This window comes from Oncorhynchus gorbuscha, linkage group LG16, assembly GCF_021184085.1.
Source record: "Oncorhynchus gorbuscha isolate QuinsamMale2020 ecotype Even-year linkage group LG16, OgorEven_v1.0, whole genome shotgun sequence".
Taxonomy (NCBI): domain Eukaryota; kingdom Metazoa; phylum Chordata; class Actinopteri; order Salmoniformes; family Salmonidae; genus Oncorhynchus; species Oncorhynchus gorbuscha.
In genome coordinates this window covers 39,222,362-39,242,479 of record NC_060188.1, presented here as the reverse complement: position 1 = coordinate 39,242,479, position 20,118 = coordinate 39,222,362, and the positions used below count along the sequence as shown (strand labels likewise).

The following is a 20,118-nucleotide window of genomic DNA, read 5'->3' as shown; positions in this document are numbered from 1 at the left end:
AATCCGTTACTCCCCAACCCTGACTGTACTCTATACTGTGCTCTACCTTACTAAACTAAAATATGTATCTTTGCTTATTGGGCGGGAGTAGGACAGTCTGGTTGTATTTTTAATTCTGATGAGATGCGCTGTCAATTGTGTACCATCATTCTCTCAAATCGTTTTATAATAATGTGCCCCCATAGGCCCATGTTACCAGCAGGCCCAGTTATTCAGGTTGCGCAATCTGCGTTCTCTCAGACCGGAGCAGCTATTTCTCGCGCACAGAGCCATAACGCCTCAATATAGTCCAACTATTTTTCCTTTAACCTTTAAAATGTACAATTCTACCATCCAAACTGTGCACCTGTCATTTGAGGAAAGAAAAGAGACATTAAGATCAAGATCACTTTATTGGTCGATTGCATGCAAGGTCCAACGGAAATGTGTACTTTCTGTTTGTTGAGATTGATACACTCTAGGCCTATTTGATTGTGGTGTTGAAAACTCAAACCAGGATGTTGAAGTGCTCGAAGTCGGTAATCGGTATGGAGTTATGTATTGCTTATTGGTTGTGTGTGGTGCATTGGCACAGAAACCTGTTAAAATAATAATTAGAAATATAGCATCAAAATGTTGAAAATCTGATTCACCCCTAGCTGATAATTATTTTCAGTCATCTCTGATTGTATTGTAATGAGACAGACAGGGAGAGTCTTGTTGATGGTGTTCCGCGAACCTTCACCCTTCTGGCCCATAGTCTTGCGTAGCATCGACAGTGCCACAAAAGCAAGTTTACGTGGAAAATTCGATATCCACATTTAAACACAGTGTCGCTACAGTCAGGGGCGTCATGTACTCATTATTTTAGAGGGGGCACAATGTACATGAGGATGCATTTTTAAACACCTGAAAACTGCTTTTTCTTGCAATATGGTGCCATAATCATTATGGCTAAACTGAAATTGAGAAAACAGTGTAGAATTTTAGAAACCAGGAAATTATAGAATGATTTCCACTAGATAACACAGCCACAAAGTAAGAACAGCTTTCAGATTTTGACAACAGATGCTGCTCTGGCAGGAGAAATCAATAGGCGATTATCACAACCAATCACAACAGTAATACTGTTTAACACTATCATAATGCCAAATATATTATGGACATTTTCTGAAATTTCAATGCAAAAATGTAAATAAGCACCTTTAATTCAATGGGCTCCCATGTGGTGCAGGGATCTAAGGCACTGCATCTCAGTGCAAGAGGCATCACTACAGTCCCTGGCTGAATCACATCTGGCAGTGATTGGGAGTCCCATAGGACGGTACACAATTGTTTGGCTGGGGTAGGCTGTCATTGTAAATAAGAATGTGTTCTTCATTGACTTGCCTAGTTAAATTTAAAAAAAGGGGGAGGGTGTGCAATTCTTATTATTTTTTACAGTAGAAGGGGAGTTTCATGTGAAAATATGTTTTAAGGTGGGGAGGTGTTTTTTTTTAATGACACCTGAAGTTGGACCTTATAGATAGAACCTGTTCCCATCTCAGTTACACTATGCTGAGTGGTTTCCCAGAGTCTTCTCCCTTTGTCCTCCCCTCTCACCCGCCCATTCCTTACCTATAATTTCTCCCTTTCTCAGTCCCCCTCTTTTCTTCATGAGAAGCAGTCACCTTGTGATGTGTGCTCACTCCGCCTCTTCCCAGCGGATGCTCGCTCCCTGTCAATTTATTTTCTGAGATGAAGAGTTGAGGAAGGGGGAAAAGGAAACAAGAGGGTCTGCGGGGGTAGCGCAGTTAAAACATCCATGGGTGGTTGTGTGGGCAGTCACCATGATTCTTCAGGCAGTCTAAACGAAAACTCTGACGGAACTGGAGGTAGGAAATAAGTTACATAACGTCGGGGTGGTATTTGGTCTGTAGTCGGTGCTTTTTGGTACATGCCAATTTCATGCGTCTTGCCTCCGGGTGTCTTCCTTTATTACAGCCGCCTGGAACATCGTGGCGGCCACGACTTTTCAGCTCGATAGCCCATCTGGCCCCGTGCTAATAGCTTCATAGCTAGGCAACATTTTATGATCTTGAAGATGCCTACTGTTCGGTGTTAAATGACTGCCTTTGTCTGCTTTGAATGAAGACGTTTGATGTTGTAGTTAGCCAGCCGGTTAGCATGCTAGCTAGCTATCTTGCTACATAATACGTCAAATGTGGGTCACCGTTTGGCTCAAGAATGTATAAAATCATAATGGTCAACACAAACAACAATAGTGCTTTGTTGTGTTCTCAGATGCATTTTTTTGCAATCCTGTAGCCTAATTCTGTTTCAATTTCATGCGTCTTTTCTTGGGGGTCGACATTCTAAAGTGGGGGAGCGTACAATTTTTATTCTCAACTAACTGCAGGACTCAAGGGGATGGGGGAGTTGCACCAAAAACACCGGTGGTGGTGGGTCTAGATTTCGAGAGAACGACACCGCTTGGCCCGTTCACGTCTCCATTAACTGTACTTTATTTCTGTATTCAACATTAACCAATATCTGCATATCTAAGTGACGCATAGTTAATGTTTTTTTTGTTGCCACGGTGTTCATTCGTGTAGCACACTGTATCCAAGGCTTTGTGAATGAGAGGCTGGTATTAATCTGCTGGTTGGTCTCCTATGACCCTCGGGTCCCCACTTCACGTTGTTGTTTCCTCACCTAGTCGGGATTTCCGGTGTCTAATGTTGCATATGTTGTTATTGTTATGATTGTAACGTGGTTTGATTGAGCTTGTGGTTGCGGGGATGAGGCTTGTACCGGCACACAAAGAAGAAGTGTAAAGGTTGTCTCCTTGCATAGATAACTGGTATCTTCTTCATGTTTGCATGGCACACCGAGGCAATGCACTTGTCCCTGAGGTGGGCCTCCCAATGCCATAGTGTCTTGGGATCACTGTGTTACCACATGTTATTAGGCCCACACTGTTATATTGCTATAACTTGGAAGCAAAGTTTTAGCCTGGGTACCTGTTAGTTTAGCTAACATTTCACTCCTTGCCATGAGGAGTTGGCAAGAGCACAGAAACAGACTGGCATGCACCCAGGCTAGTGATGTTTGTGTTGTAACCAAATGTACACTGCTGAACATTTGTGGAGCTAATGTAACTTGCAACTGGCAAGATTCTACATAATAATGTAGAGCGAGATGAGGAGAGCAAGATGGGGATTCATCCAGGAAAAGGCTTAACCCATGGAGGTTGTTCTATATGAATTCAATCACATTCTGACTGCACCCCTTTTGATTTGACAGAACCTTCCATACATGTTTGTCCATGGTAGAAGTGGTCAGAAAGTGACTTTTTGTACCTGAATGACAAAACATTCAGGAGATAGAGGTGCTCAAAGTTGACCTATTTTCCATATCCCACCCTACCATGAGACATCTGTCTTACTCACTGAAAAATATAAACAGTTGAGTTTTATATAAATTAAAAGTTTACAGACAGGGTTGTCAAAATATTCTATGATTTCTTTTTTGAACCAAGTTTTTAAATAAATGTTGTGGGTTTTTATTTATTTAAAGGGCCAATCCAGAGTTCGAACAACAACAAAGCCATCACTCCACCACTAGTTTTGGTAAATAGCTGAGGGAGGGACTTGAGAAATAAAACCACTCTCAAATTCATAGACAGAGTAATGGATGTAAGGACTGACCATCCATGAGATCAAAATGATAGTTTTAACCATGTAGCAGAATGAGCTCTATTTTAGTGGTACATTCTAATGCCTTGATTCCATCCGAAATACACAGCTAAATTATTGAATACTACTTTAACGACTTTATCTCCCAGATTGGTAAAAAAATTATTGAGTAGGAAGATGTGACTTTTATCATTTAAAATGACTGAATTCAGTGTGGTGTTTTGGATATCGTCTAGGCCTATTTGATAATATCATTTTTTAAAACATTAAACCTGTCTTCTCTTGAGATTAAAGCCATATTTACAGTTTAACTGCAAGATATGAATTGTCACAATGATGTTTGTTCTTCAAATGATGTATTTTATTGACTCTGTGGCTGTGGACACTTAGGGTAAGGCAACCAATTTGTAATTTGGGTGAACTATCCCTTTTAACACTTTGGCCTGTCAATCAATCACTGTGGGTGGGATTGTCAGTGAGGAGGCAGGATGTTTGAGTCAAAGTGGCAGGTCTGAAACCCTACCAAATCAATCACTTTATCTAGCCAGAAAAACTAGTCCAATCTATTCTTTGAATTTAATTTATTGTGGCAAAAACCTAAGAAAAAAGATTGTGTTCTGTCAAGTACACATGGATTCCCTGTTGAGAACAATATAGAATTGCAGGAAAAGGGTTTTAAAATTGCTAGAACAAGTCACTTTAGCAATCACTAGCAAGTCTCGACGTGGGCTCAGAATCCTAGGACAATACAAACAAGATATTTGGTTTACTTGTCCCTATGCGATACAGTAACGGAGAAGGGCGACATCAACTTTGCTATATAGTTAATTTTGTGTTTATCGTTACTTTTTTTGTACAGTTCATACTATTATCACATATGACCGCCAAGCACTTCTCGACATCAGATCGACAGTTACTAACCTCAATTTCTACTTCCACTACAACTCGGCCTCAGCTGTTCCACTGTTCGTACCGGACCCTATTCCTTTGTTCCATGGGATACCAAAACGCTACAGGGGTGGAGTCCTGGTGAAATTGAGGCGAAGAGAGAATCAAATGGCATTCCCCTCAGTTATATTGGCGAATGTCCAGCCACTCGAGAATAAGATGGGAGACTCTCGACCGACGCTTGTCCATCAGCGAGACTTGAAAAGTTGCAATATTATGTCTTACTGAGACGTGGCTGGTTGATAACGCTATGCACATAGTACTCAGTAGATTCTTCATGCAGCGACGGAATCGAACGGCCCAGCTTCAGGGAAGTTAAAAGGAGGTAGTGTTTTTTTGTTTTTTTCCTCATAAAAAAACAAATGGTGTTCTGCTTCAATTGTGAAGGAAATCTTGAGCTTTTGCTCACCTGATATAGAATACCTCATGGTAAGCTGCAGACCTTTTTTTTATCTACCAAGAGAGTTCTCATCTGTAATTATCACTGTTGTCTACATCCCTCCACAAGCCAACACCACACTGGCACTCAACAAACTGTATGGAGCCATAAACAAACTTAAAACCGCCCTACTTCACTTCTATCAACAAGTCTCCTGCGCCACTAGGGGCGCTAAATACCACTTTTATTCTACCGACAGAAGCGCATACAAGGTCTCACTCCTCATTCTCTCTTTTGAACATTTGACCATGACTCCATTTTCCTGCTTCCTGTTTACAAACAAAAGCTCAAACAGGAAGTACCAGTGATATGCTCAATACGGAAGTGGTCGGATGAAGCAGACGCGTGGCTTCAAGAATGTTTTACTCGTACAGACTGAGATATGTTCCGGGATTCATCCGATTGCATTGAGGAGTTTACCACAATAGTCACAGGCTTCATCAAAAAGTGCATAGACAATGTCATCCCCGCAGTGACTATAAGAACGTATCCAATCCAAAAACCATGGATTACAGGCAATATCCACACGGGCTAAAGGCTAGAGCTACTGCTTACAAGGACGTATTCAAGACCTCTGACCTCCGAGACATCAAACGTGCAAAAGGACAATATAGGAGGAAGGTCAAATCCTATTACACCGGTTCCGACGTTCGTCGTATGTGGCTGGGCTTGCATTCGATAACTGATTACAAAGGGAAACCCAGCCACGAGTTCTGCGTCACTGGGCAACTCCTAAATTCCTTTTATGCTCGCTTCGAGGAATATAATAGTCTGCCTTGCGTGGAATGCCCCTGTTTTTCCCGGATGACTATGAGCTCTCTCTGTGGCCGATTTGTGAGCTAACCGTTTACACAGGTTAACACACAAGGCTGAGACTGAATACCACAAGGCTGAGACTGAATACCACAAGGCTGAGACTGAATACCACAAGGCTGAGACTGAATACCACAAGGCTGAGACTGAATACCACAAGGCTGAGACTGAATACCACAAGGCTGAGACTGAATACCACAAGGCTGAGACTGAATACCACAGGGCTGAGACTGAATACCACAGGGCTGAGACTGAATACCACAGGGCTGAGACTGAATACCACAGGGCTGAGACTGAATACCACAGGGCTGAGACTGAATACCAGGGCCCTTTCTCAAAGCATGCGCAGACCAGCTGGCAGGTGTCTTCATAGACATTTTCAATCTCTCCTTGTCTCAGTCTGGAATCCCAACGTTTCAAGCTGACCACCCTGTTCCCAAGAGGTCTAACTTAACCTGCTTAAAGGACTATCGCCCTGTTGCACTCACATATGTAATGATGAAGTGCTTTGAAAGGCTGGTCATGACACACATCAACACCATCATCCCAGACACCCTGGACCCACTCCAATTAGCATACCGTCCCAACAGATCCACAGATGACGCAATCTCAATTGCACTTCACACCACCCTCTCCCACCTGGACAAGAGAGGAAATAACTATGTGAGAATACTGTTCATAGACTACAGCTCAGCGTTCAACACCATACTCCCCACAAGCTCATCACCAAGCTAGGGACCCTGGGACTGAACTAACAGGCTCTGAGACAGCCTCTACCCTCAACCCATAAGTCTACTAAATAGCCAGACTACTAAATAGTCTATTAATGGTACCCAAACTATATTGCACTGACCCTACACACAGTCTCACTAGACTATATACATATACTGTACACACACTACATTGACACTGCCACACAACCCACACACATTCACTACATACGCAAGCACACACACACACATACCAACACAAACACACATGCATACACCATTTTTTAAATTTAACAAGGCAAGTCAGTCAAGAACAAATTCTCATTTACAATGACGGCCTACCAAAAGGCAAAAGAACTCCTACGGGGGCTGGGATTTAAAAAATTATAAAAAGACAAAACACGCATCACGACAAGAGACAACACAACACTACATAAAGAGAGACCTAAGACAACAACTCACCAAGGCTGCAACACATGTCAATGCGGTAGTAGCACAAAACATCGTACAAACATTATTGCGCACAGACAACAGCACAAAGGTCAAGAAGGTATAGACAACAATGCATCACACAAAGCAACCACAACTGTCAGTGAGTATCCATGATTGTGTCTTTTGAATGAAGAGATTGAGATAAAACTGTCCAGTTTGAGTGTTTGTTGCAGCTCGTTCCAGTCGCTAGCTGCAGCGAAATGAAAAGACGAGCGACCCAGGGATGTGTGTGCTTTGGGGACCTTTAACAGAATGTGACTGGCAGAACGGGTGTCTCTGTAATCTAGCATGGGTAGGATGATCATTTGAATCAGGGTTAGTTTGGCAGCTGGGGTGAAAGAGGAGCTACTACGATAGAGGAAACCAAGTCTAGATTTAACTTTAGCCTGCAGCTTTGATATGTGCTGAGAGGACAGTGTACTGTCTAGCCATACTCCCAAGTACTTATCTGAGGTGACTACCTCAAGCTCTAAACCCTCAGAGGTAATAATCACACCTGTGGGGAGAGGGGCATTCTTCTTACCGTTCTTACCAAAATGTGTATATATCTTTTTTAAACAATAGCACATTTTACATAAGTATTCAGACCCCCTTTTTTCTTCTATCTTGTCACATCACTGCAACACACCAACGGGCTTGGGAGCAGCGAAGGTGGAGTCATGCAACCTTCGCCGCTTGACCAGCTAACTGCGCTCCTTAAAACCTGCCAGCTTAACCCGGAAGCTAGCCGCACCAATGTGTCGGAGGAAACACCGTTCAACTGGCGCCCTGGTCAGCCTGCAGGCACCTGGCCCACCACAAGGAGTCGCTAGGGCACGACGAGCCAAGTAAGGCCCAAACCCTCCCTTAACCCCGACGGCGCTGGGCGAATTGTGCTCTGTCCGATGGGAGTCATGGAACAGTCCGGGAATGAACCCAGGTCTGTAGTAATGCCTCTAGCACTGCTATGCTGTGCCTTAGACCGCTGCGCCACTCGGGAGGCCCTGATGCTGCAAGCTTGGCACACCTGTATATGGAGAGTTTCTCCCATTCTCTGCAGATCTTCTCAACCTCTGTTAAGGTGGATGGGGAGCACCGCTATTTTCAGGTCTCTCCAGAGATGTTTGATTGGGCTCAAGTCCAGACTCTGGCTGGGCCACTCAATGACATTCAGAGACTTGTCCCGAAGCCACTCTTGGCTGTGTGCTTAGGGCCGTTGTCCTGTTGGAAGGTGAACCTTCACCCCAGTCTGAGGTCCTGAGCACTCTGTAGCAGGTTTTCATCAAGGATCTCTCTGTACTTTGCTCCGTTCATTTTTCTCTCTCCCAGTCGATGCCTCTGAAAAACATCCCCACTGGCTCATTATCCACCCTCCATCCCAGAAGCCCGGAAGGGATGACAGAGCCAAGCCAATGGGTTCATAGCTGCTGAACTCCACAGCACACACACTGCTGAATGTATATATATTTTTCTCTTGCTTTGTTTTCTCTTTTCCATATTATGTCTATCTCTGATAAGCTACCCAGGAAATAGCCCATATGTAGCCTTAGAAATAAGGTTCATGAAATCAATAACTTTCTAACATCAGATACATTAATATATTAGCAATTTCTGAGACTTGGTTAGATAATTCATTTGATGCTACAGAAGTAGCAATATAACATCTATATAAGAGACATAAATGCTTATAGGGGGGGGTGTTGCTGTATATATTCAGAGCCACATCCCTGTAATGCTTAGAGAAGATAATGTGTTATTGAAGTGTCGTGGTTGCAGGTTCACTTGGCACATCTAAAGCCTTTTCTTTTGGAGTGTTGCTATAGGCCACCAAGTGCTAACAGTCAGTATTGAAGTAATGTGTGAAATGCATGATAGTATGTGATGTAAACCAAGGGATCTACTTTCTTGGGGGCCTGAATATTGACTGGTTTTCATCAAGCTGTCTGCTCAAGAGGAAGCTTCTCACTGTAACCAGTGCTTGTAATCTGGTTCAGGTTATTAATAATATATAATAATATAATAATAAAACTACCAGAGTGTTTACAAACACTACAGGAACAAGATCATCCATATGTATCGATCACATTTGTAGAACTTTGTTCTAAAGCTGTACCCGTACCCATTGGATGCAGTTATCACAATGTAGTGACTATATCCAGGAAAGCCAAAGATGATACAAAATATTTTTGCCGTGACTTTTATGTGGATGATGTTAAAAATATTTGTTGCTCTGATGTGATTAATCAGGAGAATCCAGATGCTGCACTTGAGGAATTTATGAAATTCTTCTTCCAATTATTGAGAAACATGCACCTGTTAGGAAACTGATTGTTACAACTGGGTTGATGAGAAATTGAAAAACTGTTTGGTTGAAAGAGATGGGGCAAAAGGAGTGGCTGAGTCTGGCTGGCACTCTGACTGGCTGACTTACTGCAAATTGAGAAATGATGTGACTAAACTGTATTATGACTCTAAGATGAGTGATACATAAACAACTTTGGAGTACTTTAAATGAAATTATTTGAAAATTAAAATTGAACTCCATCGTTCATCGAATCAGATGGCTTATTCATCACCAAACCATTTGTTGTTGCCAATTATTTGAATGATTGCGTCATTGGCAAAGTGGGCAAACATTGAGCTTTCGTATTCATGCATAAAAAAGAAAAGCATTGCAAGTTTTAAAGTTAGTGTGGGGGAAGTGGAAAAAGTGTTATCAATCAATAATAACAAACCTCCTGGCATTGACAACTTAGATGGAAAGCTACTGGGGATGGTAGGAATGGCTATATAGTCTTATTCCTCGGGCATGGAGGGAAGCCAAAGTAATTCCGCTACCCAAGAGTGGTAAAGCGGCCTTTATTGGTTCTAACAGCAGACCTATAAGCTTGATGCCAGCTCTTGAAAAAGTTGTTTGTCCAAATACAATGCTATTTCTCTGTAAACAAATTAACAGACTTTCAGCACTCAACATGTACTGCACTGGCACAAATGACTGATGATTGGTTGAAATATATTTTTTTAAATAAGATTGTGGGAGCTGTATTGTTAGATTTCAGTGCAGCCTTTGATATTATTGACTGTAACCTGTTGTTGAAAAAACATGTGTTATGGCTTTTCAACTTCTGCCATATCTTAGATTCAGAGTTATCCATCTAATAGAACGAAGGGTTTTCTTTAATGGATGCTTCTCTAATATCAAACATGTAAAGTGTGGTGTACTGCAGGGCAGCTCTCTAGGCCTTCCACTCTCTTTTTTTCTACTTTTACCAATGACCTGCCGCTGGCATTAAACAAAGCATGTGTTTCTATGTATGCTGATGATTCAAGCATATACCCATCAGCAACCACAGCTTATGAAGTCACTGAAACCCTTAACAAAGAGTTGCACTCTGTTTTGTAATGGGTGGCCAGTAATATACTGCGCCTGACCATCTCTAAAACTAAGAGCATTGTATTTGGTACAATCATCATTTCTTAAGTTCTAGGCCTCCGCTGAATCTGGTAATGAATGTTGTGGCTGTTGAACAAGTTGAGGAGACTAAATTACTTGGCGTTACCTTTAGATTGTAAACTGTCATGGTCAAAACGTATAGATTCAACGGTTGTAAAGATGTGGAGCGGTCTGTCCGTAATAAAGAGATACTCTGCTTTTTTGACACTACACTCCAAAAAGCAAGTCCAGCAGGCTCTAGTTTTGTCTTATCTTGATTATTGTCCAGTCATGTGGTCGAGTGCTGCAAGGAAAGACCTAGTTAAGCTGCAGCTGGCCCAGAACAGAGCGGAATGTTTTGCTCTTCATTGTAATCAGAGGGCTGAATATAAATACTATGCATGCCAATCTCTCTTCTTTAAGAGTTGAGGAGAGACTGAATGCATCACTTCTTTTCATAAGAAACATTGTTGAAAATCCCAAATTGTTTGCATAGTCAACTTACACACAGCTCTGACACACACTTACCCCACCAGACATACCACCAGAGGTCTTTTCACAGTCCCCAAATCTAGATCAAATTCAAGGAAGCATATAGTATTAGAAATTAATGCATGGAACTCCATTCCATCTCATATTGGTCAAGTAAACAGCAAACTTGGTTTAGAAAAACAGATAAAGCAACACCTCGTGGCACAATGCCTCACGGTAGACTGTGTGCCTTTTTGGAATAAAAAAAATGTAGTTCTGTCCTTGAGCTGTTGTCTAGTAATGTTTTGTGTGGACGCCAGGAAGAGTAGCTGTTGGAAAAGCAGCAGCTAATGGGGATCCTAATAAAATACCAAAATACAGCATGATGTTGCCACCACGGTTCTTCACTGTAGGGATGGTGCCAGGTGTCCTCCAGACGTGACGCTTGGCATTCAGGCCAAAGAGCTCATTCTGGTTTCATCAGACCAGAGAATCTTGTTTCTCATGGTCTGCGAGTCCTTTAGGTGCCTTTTGGCAAACTCCAAGCGGGCTGTCATGTGGCTTTTACTGAGGTGAGTGTTGTGTCTGTGACGATCATTAAATGTGTAGACTGTTATTTATATCATATCAGTTCTTTAGGTCTAATTATTACGTGATTAATCATGTAAACTTGAAGTCGACCTATTTTAATTAGGGCCGATTTCAACTTTTCATAACAATCGGAAATCTGTATTTTTGGACACCGTTTTGGCCAGTTTATAATTTTTTACACCTTTTATTTTATCTTTATTCAACTAGGCAAGTCAGTTAAGAGACTGCCTGTTATGCGAATGCAGTACGCCAAGGTAAGTTGCCAGCTCGCTTTAAACTTACCTTATATAAACAATCAATCATAATCACTAGTTAACTACACATGGTTGATGATATTACTAGATATTATCTAGCCGCTAGATAAGGGTTAGCGTGTCCTGCGTTGCATATAATCGATGCGGTGCGTATCGTTGCTCCAATGTGTACCTAACTATAAGTATCAATGCCTTTCTTAAAATCAATACACAGAAGTATATATTTTTATACCTGCATATTTAACTAAAAGAAATCCAGGTTAGCTTGCGTTCATTGCACACAGTGACAGTGTATATGCAACAGTTTTTAGCCGCCTAATTTGCACGAATTTTACGAAATGATGACATAACATTGAAGGTTATGCAATGTAACAGGAATATTTAGACTTATGGATGCCACCCGTTAGATAAAATACGGAACGGTTCCGTATTTCACTGAAATAATAAACGTCTTGTTTTCGAGATGATAGTTTCCGGATTCGACCATATTAATGACCTAAGGCTCGTATTTCTGTGTGTTATCATGTTATAACTAAATCTATGGTTTGATAGAGCAGTCCGACTGAGCGATGGTAGGCAGCAGCATTCATTCAAACAGCACTTTAGTGCGTTTGCCAGCAGCTGTTTATGACTTCAAGCCTATCATCTCCCGAGATTAGGCTGGTGTAACCGATGTGAAATGGCTAGCTAGTTAGCGGGGTGCGCGCTAATAGCGTTTCAAAAGTCACCCGCTCTGAGACTTTGAGTAAGTTGTTCCACTTGCTCTGCATGGGTAACGCTGCTTTGAGGGTGGCTGTTGTCGATGTGTTCCTGGTTTGAGCCCGGGTAGGAGCGAGGAGAGGGATGGAAGCTATACTGTTACACTGGCAATACTAAAGTGCCTATAAGAACATCCAATAGTCAAAGGTAAATGGTATAGAGAGAAATGGGAATTATGGGACTATCATAACTACAACCTAAAACTTCTTACCTGGGAATATTGAAGACTCCTGTTAAAAGGAACCACCAGCTTTCATATGTTCTCATGTTCTGAGCAAGGAACTTAAACGTTAGCTTTCTTACATGGCACATATTGCACTTTTACTTTCTTCTCCAACACTTTGTTTTTGCATTAATTAAACCAAATTGAACATGTTTTATTTATTTGAGGCTAAATTTGATTTTATTGATGTATAATATTAAGTTAAAATAAGTGTTCATTCAGTATTGTTGTAATTGCCATTATTACAAGTAAATAAATAAAAAAATCGTCCGATTAATCGGCATCGGCCTTTTTGGGTCCTCCAATAATCGGTATCGGTATCGTTAAAAAATCATAGTCGGTCGACCTCTAATGTAAATATTCGTTAACTAGGCACTCAGGGCACCACGGAAAATGTTAAGATTAACGTTATAATTTTCCGAATATAACTCTTCAGATACTTTAATATCTGATCAATGAGTCTTCTATTAATGAATTATTAATTGTTACCTCATTAGTCTCATTCCAAACGTCATAAAATAATTGGTTATCTGAACAAACCCTAGTTTCCATAATGAATCAGCAATAGACAAATTGGCTTATTTACTAACTAAAAAATCACAGAAATCATCACAAACAAACTGTAGATATTGGTTACTAACAATGATAAAAGTTCCTAGTGGGCTAAGCCGATATGATGGCTTGGTAGACAAAGGAAAGGGGTGGGGACTGCGAGACAGTGGGAAAGACAAAACGGAAGCCCTACACACAGTCTATAATTATATTAATTGAAATGCTAATCCTTTGCACATGAATGGCCACTCAATCTGAAAGAAATTGCAATGTACATATTTATGCCTGGATGTCGTTGGTGTCTCTCCGCTAAACACTTGATCGTACTGTAGATTTCATCAGAGTCTCTGGTTAACTTTCCAAGAAGTCACAATGTCTTTCGTGGTTGTAGGTGGTTAGAATGGATACTTCAGAGTACCATTCGGAAATATTCTCATAGAATAGATGCTTCGGTGGATGTTGGTATTCTCTTTCTGCAGACTAGTAATTATACGTCTAAGATTTGCTCTTATTCTGTAGTGATCGAGTCTCAGAGTTTAACCATTTCCAGCTGTGTAGCCACACTACAGCTGTATGGTCTCCGTGGCCTATAGAATTGTAGCCATTCCAACGTGGGGACTCTGGTGAGTAAGGTGGTGAGGGTAGGTAACAACATCTCCACTCCGCTGATCCTCAACACTGGGGCCCCACAAAGATGCGTTCTGAGCCCTCTCCTGTACTCCCTGTTCACTTACGACCGCATGGCCATGCACGCCTCCAACTCAATCATCAAGTTTGCGGACGACACTACAGTGGTAGGCTTGATTACCAACAATGACGAGACGGCCTACAGGGAGGAGGTGAGGGTCCCCGGAGTGTGGTGTCAGGAAAATAACCTCACACTCAACGTCAACAAAACAAAGGAGATGATTGTGTGCTTCAGGAAACAGCAGAGGGAGCACCCTCCTATCCACATCGATGGGACAGTAGTGGAGAGGGTAGTACGTTTTAAGTTCCTTGGTGTACACATCACGGACAAACTGAATTGGTCCACCCACACAGACAGCGTCGTGAAGAAGGCGCAGCAGCACCTCTTCAACCTCAGGAGGCTGAAGAAATTCGGCTTGTGACCAAAAGCACTCACAAACTTCTACAGATGCACAATCAAGAGCATCCTGTCGGGCTGTATCACCGCCTGGTACGGCAACTGCTCCGCCCACAACCGTAAGGCTCTCCAGAGGGTAGTGAGGTCTGCACAACGCATCACCGGGGGCAAACTACCTGCCCACCAGGACACCTACACCACCGATGTCACAGGAAGGCCATAAAGATCATCAAGGACAACAACCACCCGAGCCACTGCCTGTTCACCCTGTTACCATACAGAAGGCGAGCTCAGTACAGGTGCATCAAAGCAGGGACCAAGAGACTTAAAAACAGCTTCTATCTCAAGGCCAGCAGACTGTTAAACAGCCACCACTAACATTGAGTGGCTGCTGCCAACACACTGACTCAACTCCAGCCACTTTAGTAATGGGAATTTATGGAATTTGATGTAAAATATATCACTAGCCACTTTAAACAATGCTACTTATACCCTACATTACTCATCTCATATGTATATGTATATACTGCAATCTATCATCTACTGCATCTTTATGTAATACATGTATCACTAGCCACTTTAACTATGCCACTTTGTTTACATACCCTACATTACTCAACTCATATGTACAGTGGGGCAAAAAAGTATTTAGTCAGCCACCAATTGTGCAAGTTCTCCCACTTAAAAAGATGAGAGAGGCCTGTAATTTTCATCATAGGTACACTTCAACTATGACAGACAAAATTAGAAAAAAAATCCAGAAAATCACATTGTAGGATTTGTGACTGTTGACTGAAGTTGTGGACAGGTGTCTTTTATAATGATAACAAGTTCAAACAGGTGCCATTAATACAGGTAACGACTGGAGGACAGAGGAGCCTCTTAAAGAAGTTACAGGTCTGTGAGTGCCAGAAATCTTGCTTGTTTGTAGGTGACCAAATACTTATTTTCCACCATAATTTGCATAGAAATTCTTTAAAAATCCTACAATGTGATTTTCTGGATTTTTTTCTTCTTCTCATTTTTTGTCTGTACCTATGATGAAAATTACAGGCCTCTCATCTTTTTAAGTGGGAGAACTTGCACAATTGGTGGCTGACTAAATACTTTTTTGCCCCACTGTATATACTGTACTCGATACCATCTAATGCATCTTGCCTATGCTGTTCTGTGCCATCACTCATTCATATATCTTTATGTACATATTCTTTATCCCTTTTTTAGGTAGTAGTTTTGGAATTGTTAGGTTAGATTACTCGTTGGTTATTACTGCATTGTCGGAACTAGAAGCACAAGCATTTTGCTACACTCTCATTAACATCTGCTAACCACGTGTATGTGACAAATAAATTCGATTTGATTTGTCCCATTCAAAACGTCCGGCTTACCGTGGGTCTCTTTGGCATGAAATGTATATTTCATCACGGGTGGTTACTTCAGAGTAGAGAAGGGCGGTTCCATGACCCTGACTTTATGTCTATGCTCACGTGCGCTTGGCCATTGATTTGGTTAACTTTATATGAAAACCTTCTAAATGAGAGTATGGGTTAACATCACATGACATCTTTTCACAAATGGGTTCATGTTTAATCACATACGTTTCACAATATTTAGATGTAAACCTGACAGCTGGGAAATACAGAGATACAGTTGTGTGTTTCCTGTCCTTCATGAGATCACCAAATGAAACACACTTGTCGTAACTGTCCCTTAAGTCCTTAAGTGTCCACAGACCATTCTCACATTCACAGACCATTCTCACATTCTCAAAAGTAGGAGTATTGTTCAATACTCACAAAAAGCTTATTTCTTTCAAATTTTATGCATACATTTTTTTATATCCCTGTTAGTGAGTATTTCTCCTTTGCCAAGATAATCCATCCACCTGACAGGTGTGGCATATCATGATCATTACACAGGTCCACCTTGTGCTGGGGACAATAAAAGGCCACTAAAATGTGCAGTTTTGTCACACAGCACAATGCCACAGATTTCTCAAGTTTTGAGGGAGCATGGCATTGCTGCTGACTGCAGGAATGCATGCTGACTGCAAGAATGTCCACCAGAGATGTTGTCAGATAAAATTGTTAATGTCTCTACCATAAGCGGCCTCCAACGTTTTTAGGGAATTTGGTAGTACGTCCAACCGGCCTCACAACCGCAGACCACGTGTAACTACGCCAGTCCAGGACCTCCACATCCGGCTTCTTCACCTGCAGGATCGTCTGAGACCAGGCACCCGGACAGCTGATGAAACTGAGAAGTATTTCTGTCTGTAAGAACTCCCCTTTGTGGGGAAAAAAATATTATGATTGGCTGGGTCTGGCTCCCCAGTGGGTGGATCTATGGCTTTCCATGCCCACCAATGCCTACACCCCTGCCCAGTCATGTGAAATCCATAGATTACGGCCTAATTTCCTTATATGAACCATAACTCAGTAAAATCAATTAAATTGTTGCATGTTTTATTTTGTTTAGTATAGATTGTGATTATCCTCACACACACAGGAGCTGGGATTTAATTAGAGCTTATTCCAGATGCTTCTCAATTGGAATTTTGGTCAAAATTCAATTTGCATGTTCTAATCCTACAAAAACATGTCTAATTCAGTGGGTCATGGCACAGTAACTATACAGCATATTCTTTAGTACTTTGTGTGTTTCAGTAATGATACATCCATTGCATATGTTCAGAAGCTGTTCTGTTGTTCAGGGTTTAGATGTCTGTGGTAGTGTCGGCATTTCTACTATTGAGCTGGCCATCTTGCATCCTCTAGGAGACTGTTCATTCCGTCCATGCTAGGGGGCACAGATGTTGGCCGGGTCCATTTTAAGTGGAACACAATGTATTTGGTATAAACCACATGCTTTTATCTCCATGACACACTGGTGTCTAACAGTAATTGCTCTTTACTCCTGCCAGGCCCAATGTGAATGGTGGTTTACCCCATCTCTCTGATCTCTACAGCTCCCTTAGCCCTAGTACCTCCTTCACTACACCACCGCCAGTCAGTCAGTCTTACATCCCGTGGCCTCAGATACTCTTTACAGGGATGTTACGTCAGGGCCCTCTTAAGGTCACAGACTGTTCCCATATGGGCCCCTGCTGTGTATTAGAGGTGTTGTTAACCTGTGTTTTATTGAGTCCAGCCCATGCCCAATGCAGCTGTATCTCTGTCCATACTGTTGAGATGGTTCTGTTGTGATCGGTACTCTATGTTCCAGCCTGGTGATCCGGGGAGGAGGGCTATGCCTGCTTTGCCCAGGGTGACTAACAGCTTGTGTTGCACATTTTGGGCAATATTCAGAGGTGGAAACTTTCTGTGGGAATTAACGGGAACACATGGGATTAATGTAAATATATGCAAATGAATAATAATACCTTTTAAATGTAGATGTTTTTTTGCATTGGATATATTTACCATATCATATGGAGACCATCATAAACCTTTTACCTTATCATAAGTAGACATAATTGCAAATGATTAAATCCTTCCAATAGAAATTTTAAAAACTAATTAAATGAGTTGACTCTTCACATGGGATGATTTCACTGAACAACAAAAGAAAGAGAATATTGAATGATCCCCAATGATCCATCGCATCTCCCCCCAAAAATGTTTTCAACATACATCTGTGAAATGATAGTCTAGAAACTAACATGCTGACCAGACAGGACACGTCGCGTGCGCGAGTGTCGCTAATTAAATGTAGAAGTCTATGTTATTCAATTATTGCACCCACACTGCTCGCGTGCGCCAAAGAGCGTCTGCGACACCAAGAGCTAAAATAGAACTCATTCCTATTTCTGACGCAGATCGCGCTGAAAGTCCTGCCTCTCCCATCTCCTCATTGGTTTATAGAAGCAGGTACCCACGTGCCATCTTCTCATTGGAAGCAGGTACCCGCGTGGGTGACTGAAAGACAAACTGTTTTGCCAGTAGTTGTGGTAATACAATGAAAGTTTAGATGTGATCACCATATAAGTTAAACCAATTTTTCAACCCTTGTATTGGTCAGCCTGTTTCTGTGTTTGTTTGTTTGTTTGTTTCTTTCTTTCTTTCCAAACAAGGACCAGTTGTGCTCTGAGTTGGCTAATGTTAGTGGGATTTGGAGGATGATGGAGGCAACAGGGGAAAGAGCCTCAGATCCACAAAGTCCCTTCCACCAGGTGGCTGATGAGATATGTTGGCACGACTGACATATTGCATCTCCATCCCAAAGCCCTTGTTTGGAAGTGTACTTCGCCAGACTTCCAAGAACCTTGCCCTCATCCAGGCCAAGGTGGCGAGACACAGTAGTGATGACACCATAGGCCTTGTTGATCTCTGAACCAGACAGGATGCTCTTGCCAGCATATTTGGGGTCCAAAATGTACGCTGTGGCGTGTATGGGCTTCAGGCAGAAATCTGCGCGATTTTGATGTATTTCAGAACGGCAGTTTCCTCTGCATGGAGCAACAGTGAAGTGGGCAGGGCAGTATGGATTTATTCTCTTACATTTGCAAGCAGAGTCTGAACATCAGACAGGATGGCATTGTCTCCCTCAATCCGTGCAATGGCTACTGCTATAGGTTTCAGGCTGCTTACCACTCTCTCCCAAAATACATCATCCAGGAGGATCCTCCTGATAGGGCTGTTGGCAGACTGTGCTCGGCACACTGATATGGCCATTTCTTGGAGAGACTCCTTCCCCTCCAGGAGACTGTCAAACATGATAATAACAACACTCCAACGGGTGTTGCTGGGCAACTTCAATGTGGCTTCTCACTTTGCTTGGTGAGGTAGATTGCTGCTGTAACTTGATGACCCTTCACATACCTAACCATTTCCTTGGCTCTCTTGTAGTGTGTATCCATTGTTTTCAGTGCCATGATGTCCTTGAGGAGCAAATTCAATGCATGAGCAGCACAGCCGATGGTTGTGATGTGAGGGTAGGACTCCTCAACTTAAGACCAAGCAGCCTTCATGTTCGCAGCATTGTCTGTCACCAGTGCAAATACCTTCTGTGATCCAAGGTCACTGACTGCCTTCAGCTCATCTGCAATGTAGAGACTGGTGTGTCTGTTGTCCCTCGTGTCTGTGCTCTTGTAGAATACTGGTTGAGGGGTGGAGATGATGTAGTTAATTATTCCTTGCCCACGAACGTTTGACCACCCATCTGGGATGATTTCAATTAGTCTGCTTTCTCATCATTTGCTTGACCTTCACTTGAACTCTGTTGAACTCTGCATTCAGCAAATGAGTAGATAAAGCATGTCTGGTTGGAGGGGTGTATGCTGGGCGAAGAACATTCAGAAATCTCTTCCAATACACATTGCCTATGAGCATCAGAGGTGAACCAGTTGCATACACAGCTCGAGTAAGACATTCATTATAATTTCTCTGGCTACATTGCTTCATTGAGCAAAACTTCTGATTCCAGGAGGACCATGAGCTGTTGATATCGATAAGGTGTCTGATTCATAATTTTCACCTCGAATAGAAGTAGAGGGACTTTTGTCAGATGTTGCTTGTTGTGAGTGCTGAGGGAACTTTATGCACTTGGCCAGATGATTCTGCATCTTTGTTGCATTCTTCACACAGAATTTGGAACATGATTTGCAAATGTACACAGCTTTTAGATGCAGTGAAATGTCTCCACACATCAGATGGTGCCCGTGGCATTTTCCTGTGAAGATTAGGAACATTTAGAAAAAAACAACTACAATTACA

The 20,118-nt window shown here is 42.0% G+C and overlaps 1 protein-coding gene across 1 annotated transcript in view; it reads left to right on the top strand.

Annotated features, from left to right (window-relative positions):
* Positions 1 to 1,658: 1,658 nt before the first annotated feature.
* The window catches only part of LOC123999536 (ubiquitin domain-containing protein 2), a 66,704-nt gene continuing 48,244 nt past the window's right edge, over positions 1,659 to 20,118 (top strand). The window contains exon 1 of the mRNA XM_046305417.1: positions 1,659 to 1,853. Within this exon, the coding sequence (XP_046161373.1) occupies positions 1,784 to 1,853 (70 nt within the window). The 5' untranslated portion in view covers positions 1,659 to 1,783. The remainder of the gene's footprint in view (positions 1,854 to 20,118) is intronic.